Source organism: Carassius gibelio, chromosome A18 (genome assembly GCF_023724105.1).
Source record: "Carassius gibelio isolate Cgi1373 ecotype wild population from Czech Republic chromosome A18, carGib1.2-hapl.c, whole genome shotgun sequence".
NCBI classification, from domain to species: domain Eukaryota; kingdom Metazoa; phylum Chordata; class Actinopteri; order Cypriniformes; family Cyprinidae; genus Carassius; species Carassius gibelio.
The window spans coordinates 958474-968886 of record NC_068388.1 but is presented as its reverse complement, the minus strand read 5'-3'; the positions used below and the strand labels follow the sequence as shown (position 1 = coordinate 968886).

Genomic DNA, 10413 nt, shown 5'->3' with positions numbered 1-10413 from the left:
ACACACTCGTCTTTGAGCGCCTCGTCTCTCTTCGGATCTCTGACTGACGGAGAATCTTTCACTGGAGTATAAACATCGCACATGAAGAGGGTTAAAGTCATTAATGATGGAGATTATTGCTAATGAGCGACGCGTGAGCTGCTGGATGATTAATGAACGCGCTGGATTACGCGCGTCAGGACGCGTCGCGATGCATCAACGCGTTCACCATTAGAACAGCTGGAGCTCAACGGGTACTGCTCTTTTACCACACTATACACTCACGATTACCACACACACTCTGTCTGTGTTTCTGTCATTTAACTGTGATATACAGGAGCTATAATAAATGTATTAATATATATATATATTTTCATGAACCTAAAGGGTTAACATTTGTATAGATACATACTTACACAATGAAACCATACTTTAATATGCACTATTACAGTATTCATGTAGCACTGGTCATTTTTGGTAATACATCAGTGTAACATACAGTATATACGAGTTATGTATGACTTCATTTGACTTAATTATACATAAATGTAATCTAATTAGCTCTAACTCTACTGTAAGTAGCCTACATGTTGATAATTAATATTACTCATTTCTTAGAAGTGTAATTATACTGTAACAAGAAAACAAGGTGTCCTGTTGATAACTCCTGTTATTAACACGAAGGTCTTGTTACTCGTTCCTACACACACTTGGACCAGCAGCTGCAGAGGTCAGAGGGTCAGGTCAAAGGTCAGCTGATGTCTAAAAGAGTACCTCACGCGTTTGAACTTGAGTGACATCTGATGACATGCACAGGTGTGTGTGTGTGTGTGTGTATGCGTGTGTGTGTCTGTGTCTGTGTGTGTGTGTGTGTGTGTGTGTGTACAGGTGCAGCGCTGCAGTCAGTCTTCAGTATGAGAGCGGCTCTGAACATCAGGTGAAGAACACTGTGTTTACACATTTAGCATTTAACTGTCACTTTCAATCAATTGATGTGTCCTTGCTGAATAAAAGCATTAACCCTCTATACAACATATAATAAATTAATGCTTTTATTCAGCAAGGACACATTAAATTGATCCAAAGTGACTGCAAATACTTTTATAATGTAACTAAAGATTTCTATTTCAAATTAATTCTGTTCTTCTGAACTTTCTGTTAATCTGTGAATCCTGAAAAATAAAATGTATCAGTTTCCACAGAAATATTGTGCAGCACAACTGTGTTCAACACTGATAATAATCAGAAATGTTTCTTGAGCAGTAAATCATCATATTTTCATGATTTCTGAAGATCACTGAAGACTGGAGGGATGATGCTGAAAATACAGCGGAGCATCACAGAAATAAATTACACTTTAACAGAGATTCACACAGAAAACAGATATATTAAATTGTAAAAATATTTAACAATTGTATTTTTGTATCAAATAAATGCGTTAAGAAAGAAGAGACTATCTGCATTAGTGACTCTTGTCATTTTGTGTTTTTAGTGTCGCTCTGGTTCTGTTTCCGATCTTCATGTGTCATCAGACAACAAGGCAGGTAAGACTAATATAAAGGGAAAACATTTTATTGATTGATTCTGTCCCTCTTATTTTTCATTTTGCTGGTTTATTGTGAGGAATATAACACATAATATTCATCGGAACTCAAAGTGTCACAAATCAGAAATCAAAACCACATGGACTTCTGTAATAATAAATCATCAGGAGAACGTGTTGTCGTAGTGAGAGTGATCACATGTGCTCCAGCTGTCTGACCTCTCGCTGACCCTGAGAATGAGTTTTAGGGTCCAGCTGAGTGAGGTCACGCCCTCTGCCCTCTGATTGGCCGTCAGCTGTTGATTGACAGTCTGAGTGTCATTTTGTTTCCTCTTCATGTACATGATCCAGAGCGGTTCTGAAGGAGCGGCGTGGAGGTCGTGGAGCTCCTGGGGTTCGTGGGGCGAGTGTTCGCGCTCCTGCGGCCGAGGAGTTCAGGAACAGACCAGAGTCTGTCTGACACAGTATCCAGCGTCACAGAACACGCCGAACCCGAGACGCCTGACGTACGGATGGAGGTATGATGCATGGAATATATTATTGTGATGTAAAACAGCTGTGTGAATCTCTGTTAAAGAGTCATTTATTTCTGTGATGCACAGCTGTATTTTCTGCATCTAATGTTATTTCCCCTTTATTTCCTCGATCTATTGAAGGCGAGCGAACAGTAGCCGCATCAGTCCAGGGACGTACGGATACAGAACGATGCCATATTCAACGCCTCTTCAGAAAGAATCCAGCCGAACGGCACACAAACAGAGACGATCAGCATCAAACGTCCCACACCGGAGCTACAGGACTCATCAGAGAAGCCCGTATCAAAACACTCGCTCTCACACAGCCACCCAACACACCCGAGCGCTGATGAACACCGCAGCCGTGCAGAGCCCAGCACCAAACCCCTGCCCTGGAGCCCCGAACCGGCACAAGATCTGCAACAGCACGGTAACATCTGCAGAGGAACACCTCCGATTATATACCGTCATGTGCAGTATACATCTGTTCATGCTGCTTTAGACATTCTGCTAACGATAAAGTTACCTTGCAACTGCATGCCATCTAGCGGTCATTAGAATATTAGTAGCCTGTCTGCTTAATATCTATTAACGTTTAAATATAAATATTGAGAATCTGTTGCGTATTAATGAGTGAGCTGTCATGAAGTTACAAATGAACGAGAGTTTGTTGACATTTAAGTGCAAAGTTATGAGTTAATTGACGTAGTTGTAAATTAACAATAGTTAGTTGATATTAAATTAATGTAAGTTTGCTAACATGAATGCATATTAATGATATTTTGTTGACGTAGTTAAAAATGTGAGAATTTGTTGACATGTAAGTTGCAAAGTAATAAATTAGTTGACATGTAGTTGTAAAATAACAACAGTTGACACGTAAATTAATGTAAGTTTGTTGCCTGCAAATTAATTTGTTGACGTAGTTAAAAATTTATGAGATTTAGTTGACATATAGTTGCAAATTAACAAGTTTTACGTGTAAGTGAATATAAATTTGTTGATGTAGTAAAAAATTTATAGGAATTTGTCGACATGCCTTAAATGCAAATAAATTATCGTTTTGTTGACGTAGTTAAAAATTTATTATATTTTGCTGACATAGTTAAAAATTAGAGAATTTGTTGAAATGTAAGTTGCAAAGTAATAAATTAGTTGAAATGTAGTTGCAAATTAACAAGTTTAAATGTAAGTGAATGCAAATTTGTTGACATAGTTAAAAATTAATGAGGATTTATTGACCTTGTAGGTAAAAAAGAATGAGAATTGGTTGGTATTTAGTTGCAATTTAATGAGAATTTGTTGACATTTACAAACTAATGACAATTTTGTTGACGTAGCTGCAAATTAAAGAGTAAGTTGACATGTAGTTACGTACAGTTAGAAGCATGTCTAAAGGGTTTTATCAGAATTAATATCTATTGACTTTTCACTAACATTTAACTTTTAAGGGTCATCATACACCCAAGAACAGGGCTTTTCAAAGGGGTTTCGACTCATGAAATATTCACACACTTTTTACAGCAGCACAAACGTTCATGCAACTGTGTTTAGTTTCGGCTTCTAAAGGGAACTGATGCTGTTTGAAGACGCTGAAGAGATACAAAACTAAAAGCAGTGTGTGTTTATGAATTGACAGGCCTGTCCGTCACCCAGCAGACCAATCAGAGAGCTGCAATGCTCCGCCTTCAACACGCAGCTCTTCATGGGCCGATTCTACCAGTGGGAACCTTTTAATGACGGTGAGCGGATTTTAAAAAGCAAATAAATGCAGCATTAATGAGTAAAGAAACTTATTTCAAAAACATTTTAAAAAATCTGTCTTTGCCAGAAACCCTGAGGAGAAACCTCCTGAATGACACACACATATTTGTGTTGTTAATTCTCTCTAATGATCATGTTGTAATTAAAGCTGCAGTCATATTTCAGTGAGTTAATTTGTGCTGCCTTGGATTTTCCCAGCATGTCAGATCCTGTGCGACAGTGAACGTTCTCCTCTAAACAGATCTGATTTATGAACTGTGAAACTGCGCCAGTGTTTGATTCATATTCACTTATGTTTATGGTTTGTGTGGAATATTCTTCTACCCACAGGCGATAGATGAGCCAACAGTGGAGTCGTGCCAAAGTGTTGTCTTAATGACAAACAAGTTTCTTTTCAACACGAAGAATTCTCCAATGTATTTTTGGACTTCTTCTAGTTTATTTCTCCTTTTCTCTTGTGGCTACTGTGAATCATTACAGGCTTCGGATTCTGTTCAGACTCGGGTCCGTTTTGACCCAGAAGAGAGATATCTATATACTGTACATATTTTAGTGAGAGGAAAAAACTTTGCAAACACTTTAAGACCCTCAAAATACACATTATTAATTATTTTTATGAAGAGATTTTAAAACACTTTTTTTATTTATTACATTTAACCAATTTCGTGTTTAGGTCCTTTTGACCCAGGTATGTATGGAGTACCATTAGTGCCAAAAATACTTTTTGTAAAATTATAAATGTTAATTTTTTTTTAATCTAAAGGTGAAGGTTTATTCAAGTAAAAGTACTTTATTTTGTTTGTAAACCTTTCTAATAATAACTCTTATTTATGTAGTGTCTATGATGTTTTATCTCAAAATGTAGGTTTCATATAGATTTCAGTGCTTTTGAGCAATTATGAGTTATAAATTCACATAAATATAATTAAATTCCATTTGTTGAGGGTAATACTGGTAATTCTCAAAATTTGTGGTTCATGTATGATTTGAAATTTCTAGGTTATAAAAAATGCAATAATTACATGGTAACAAAAAAGAATCACATTGACTCATTAATAAGAAGTCGCTGATCAGATACAATATGGTTTGGTGTAGTTGATTGCGTCTCTTATGTTTTGATCAGTTTCCAGCGAGCAGAGCTGTAAGCTCAACTGCCGCGCCGTCGGCTTCCGTTTCTACGTGCGTCAGGCGGACAGAGTCATGGACGGCACTCCGTGTGGACAGAACCAGACGTCTGTGTGTGTGGCAGGACAGTGTCAGGTAGGAATCAGATACTCACTGCACTATTATGCTTCCAGGTGTCATTTTTTGATATGCTCGTCTTAGACATTTATATACTATACTGAATCAGATATGCAAAGTAAGTGTATTAGTTAATGAGTAGCATGCTTCTGGTTGTGCACAGTGCTTATGGTTTCATATGCAGCACAGTAATAAATGCTGGAGCTGTTTGCTGTGTTTGTGCAGTAGAGGGCAGTAGAGATCAGTGAAGAAGAAAACATCACACAGCTGTTATTCTCTGGCTGTTTCCTGTCATTTACAGTCACTTGATCGTATGTCATTTATAGCCTCTAAGTATCAGCATCATACTGTAAATAATGTAAACATTGATATGAGCTTGTAATGTACATTTTTTTGTAAATGCTGATCTATATGAAAACATGATAACACTTTACAATAAGGTTTTATTTGTTAGGATGTTAGTTAAGATAAACTAGCAATGAACAAAAATTTCTAAATCATTTATTGATTGTAAACAAAATGATTTTCAACAATAAATTTTTAATGTTGTATTTGTTATTTTGTAATAATATTTATTTATTTATAATAAAGATGAATAATTGCTTTAGGAAATATAGGTAACACTTTATTTTAAGGTGTCAACGTTACATGTACTTACAATTATAATAACAGTTAATTATGCATTATAATTACATCCTAACTCTAACCATTTAGTAAGTATATGTTAATTAATATTACTCAGTACTTAAATGCATAATTACACTTTCAATTCTTTCATGTTAACTAATGCATTTACTAATTAACTAGTTAACAAATGTGACTTTGTTGTAAATTGTTACCAAAAAAAGGATGATTTTCATTATTGCATTACAGTAATGAGAATTGTGGGTAAAATAAAAAGTGTGTCATATTATGAAAGTGTCATATAAGAACAAGCTTCTTATTGTTCGGGTGTGATACAGAGATATTAGAGTTGATTAAAAATAAAATCATAATAAACATTTTTGCTAAGTGAAATAAAATAAAATATAAACTTGTTGCCAACATTTTTCATTTATTTGCTGTACTAAAGTAACTAAAACTGAAATAAAACTAATAAAAGATACATCCAAAACTAATAAAATAACAAAAACACAAGAAAATTTATATAAATTTAAAATTAAAATTAAAACTGAAAATGTAAAAAATAAGATTTAATAAAAAATGTAATAGTGTCTCGATTTGTTCATGAGAACAGAATTTAATTCATGTGTTGTCGATCATCTTTGTCATCCATATTGAAGCTCTTCTACAGATATATAATTCTGCTATTTCATCCGATCTTCCGTTATCTGTTTTTCGGGGTAAGCGTTAATTACCCAGAGTTCCGAGCGGCGTGCCACATCCTGCATGTAAAGACTGTCAGACGCACAACAGTTGCCGGCCGTCTGAGCCGGAGGATCTTTTGTGTTTGTGAGTGAATTAGACACGCTTTCAGTGCTCCGGAATCTGCCTGTCGTCCAGCTGTGCTTTTTTTCAGACATGTCACTTCAACAAATCCTGCAGAAATAAGATGTAACACAGACGCCGCATTAACAAGCTGCACATGCCGCTGCCAACATGCAAAGGTTAAATAATGCGGTGACGGTTCGATTCCGCCTCTGTAGGTTGTTTTGTGGCATTTCTCTCATGCTTTGAATTCTTCTGACAGCTGACGGAGATCAGTCGACAAATCCAGAGCTTTAAGATCTCTTCCTCGGGTAACGAGGAGGATCTGTGACGGGATGAAGGTTACATACAATAAATCCACCGCATTAGCTTTGACATTTACATATGTTGGCTGGAACACCGTTTGGGTCGGATTTAGAGTGACTTTTCCAAAACATTTTTCAGTGAGCATTTGGAACTCAGCAAATATGATCATCAGTTTCTGTGTAAATATATTAGAAACTTGATCACTGTATGAGAATGTTGTACTTGTCAGGGAGTTTGTAGATATTTGTGTATGTAGTTGTTTGGTATAAATAGGTTTTCTTGTCTGTGTGCATGTAGTTTTAATGAAACCTTGTTTCTGCCACAGAATAAAAACTAAAAAAGGTAATTGCAATTTTTTATTTCACAATTATAAAGATATTTTCTTGCTATTTAGACTTTTCCTCATTCAATTCTGACTTTACGTCTCGCAATTCTCTCCACATCTCGCAATTCTGACTTTACATCTCACAATTCTGACTTTACGTCTCACATTTCTGACTTTACATCTCACAGTTCTGACTTTAAATCTCACAATCCTGACTTTACATCTCACAATTCTGACTTTACATCTCACAATTCTGACTTTACAGCTCGCAATTCTGACTTTACAGCTCGCAATTCTGACTTTAAATCTCGCAATTCTTTCTACATCTCGCAATTCTGACTTTACAGCTCGCAATTCTGACTTTAAATCTCACAATCCTGACTTTACATCTCGCAATTCTGACTTTACAGCTCGCAATTCTGACTTTACATCTTGCAATTCTGACTTTAAATCTCACAATCCTGACTTTACATCTCACAATTCTGACTTTACATCTCGCAATTCTGACTTTACATCTCGCAATTCTGACTTTACAGCTCGCAATTCTGACTTTACAGCTCGCAATTCTGACTTTAAATCTCACAATCCTGACTTTACATCTCACAATCCTGACTTTACATCTCAAAATTCCGACTTTACATCTCACAATTCTGACTTTACATCTCGCAATTCTGACTTTACAGCTCGCAATTCTGACTTTACATCTCGCAATTCTGACTTTACAGCTCGCAATTCTGACTTAACATCTCAAAATTCTGACTTTAAATCTCACAATCCTGACTTTACATCTCACAATTCTGACATTACATCTCACAATTCTGACTTTAAATCTCACAATTCTGACTTTACATCTCACAATTCTGACTTTACATCTCACAATTCTGACTTTAAATCTCACAGTTCTGACTTTACATCTTGCAATTCTGACTTTACATCTCGCAATTCTGACTCTACACCTTGCAATTCTGACTTTACATCTCGCAATTCTGACTCTACACCTTGCAATTCTGACTTTACATCTCACAATTCTGACTTAACATCTCACAATTCTGACTTAACATCTCACAATTCTGACTTAACATCTCACAGTTCTGACTTAACATCTCACAGTTCTGACTTTACATCTCGCAATTCTGACTTTACAGCTCGCAATTCTGACTCTACACCTTGCAATTCTGACTTTACAGCTCGCAATTCTGACTCTACACCTTGCAATTCTGACTTTACATCTCACAATTCTGACTTTACATCTCACAATTCTGACTTAACATCTCACAATTCTGACTTAACATCTCACAATTCTGACTTAACATCTCACAGTTCTGACTTTACATCTCGCAATTCTGACTTTACATCTCACAATTCTGACTTTACATCTCACAATTCTGACTTTACATCTCACAATTCTGACTTTACATCTCGCAATTCTGACTTTACACCTCACAGTTCTGAATTTACATCTCACAATTCTGGCTTTTTTTCTCGCAATTCTGACTTTACATCTCACAAAAAGGTTGTAGTTATCTGTTCATGTAGTTATTTGCAATGATAGGTTTTCTTGTCTTGGTGCGCACGTAGTTTCTATGAAACCTTGTTTCTGCCACAGAATACGAACTAAAAAAGGTAATTGCAACTTTTTATCTCAGTATTCTAATGTTTTTTATTGCATTTCTGACTTTACATGAGCTAATAATGACCATTTGTATTTGTATTAACTAATGTTAACAAAGATAAATAAGTACTATAACAGATATATTGCTCGTTGTTAATTAATGCAACTAATGGGAGCTTTCTGTAAAGTGTTACACTTTAATCATATGCCAAATTAAATTTGTTTTATATTTTGAACGAGTTTGCACATTTTTCATCTGCTAAAACTTCACACAGAGATGAACAAACAAGTGTTTAGGATGCATTCACTGTCCTGCAACAGTTTGTCGTGTTGGTAAATGCTGAAGCAGTGTAACTGCAGCTGTAGACGAGCCTGAGATAGAATTTCACTGTTTCACACACTGAAGAAAAGAAAGAGCCTTTATGAAGGGAATCCCACTGAGCACTGAGCTGCGGCTGAACGCCAGAGGAGTGTGTGTGTGTGTGTGTCTTTACAGCTGGAGTTCCCAAACTTTTTTTGTCATTGGAACCCTGTGACCTAAATTTTTTTGATTGAAATACCCCTGATTTCTAAAGCAATGTTTACCTTTCAAAGTATAATGATATGTTATGGCATTGCATTCACATTTAAGCTTATTTCTGCCATGGAATAAAAAAATAAAAAGGCAAGTACATTTATGTCTGACAATTGTGGCTTTTTTCTTGCAATTTCAAGTTTTTTTTTACAGTTTTTAAAAGAGTTGCCTTTTTTTTAATTGAACTGATGCTGTAAATAAAAACTTTCTTTTTATTACTGCAATAGTTTTCTGTAAAGCTGCTTTGAAATTATGCACATTGTGAAAAGTGCATTATAAATAATATTGACTTATTAATGAGTGATATTGATGTCATCGCTCCTGTAGTTCATGTGAGTAACAATACCAGAGTCACAGGTCTGATACTCAGGGAATGCGTGAACTTATATAATATATGCTTTTAATGCAATGTGAGTCTCTTTGGATAAAAGCGTCTGCCAGATGCATTAATGTAAATGTGAAGAGTTACGGCTCTGAACACTGCTCTTGCTCTTGAGAGCATCAGTGATGGTGCCTGTGCACTGAATGAGAGTGAGCGAGATGAAATACTGCAGGGAATCCCACTAGAAACACAACAACGGGACTTTCCAATGATAGCTCAAACTGAGCTCCTGCTAACATATTTATAAAAGCAATAAAGGTGCAAATCTCATGTGCTTGGAAAGTAACTTGGAAACATAATTTAAAATAATGCCATGTTGATACCATGTTTTTGGGGTATGCATGTTTGCAAGGCAAATTTATCTATATAGCACATTTCATACACCATAGTAGCAAGCAAAAAGTGCTCTAAGTAAAATAAAAAATAAATGTGTTTTAATTTTTATATATTTTATACATTTGCTTTTATTAAAATATAAAAATTTAAATCAGCTATCAGTATTACAAATTTAATGTAATCAATGGATTTTTTTGTTTTAATACAGAATGAGCTGTATTATTTAATTAGTCTTATTAATTGCATTGCATAAACTTATTTTAACTTTCACTCGAATTTTTTAACAGAGACCTGAAAGTGCATGATCCAAACCTAAATTTTTATAATTAATGACTGAAAACATTTTGTAACATGATTTTGATGGACCATTTTCATGGTAATGCAATGTTTGAATTTAAAATGGGTTT

The 10413-nt window shown here is 35.4% G+C and overlaps 1 protein-coding gene across 1 annotated transcript in view; it reads left to right on the top strand.

Annotated features, from left to right (window-relative positions):
* Window positions 1-36: 36 nt before the first annotated feature.
* LOC127933846 (thrombospondin type-1 domain-containing protein 4-like) overlaps window positions 37-10413 on the top strand; it is a 33850-nt gene continuing 23473 nt past the window's right edge. Inside the window, 6 exon segments of the mRNA XM_052530871.1 lie at window positions 37-233; window positions 868-916; window positions 1472-1523; window positions 1874-2467; window positions 3677-3779; window positions 4925-5061. Of these exon segments, the coding sequence (XP_052386831.1) occupies window positions 894-916; window positions 1472-1523; window positions 1874-2467; window positions 3677-3779; window positions 4925-5061 (909 nt within the window). The 5' untranslated portion in view covers window positions 37-233; window positions 868-893.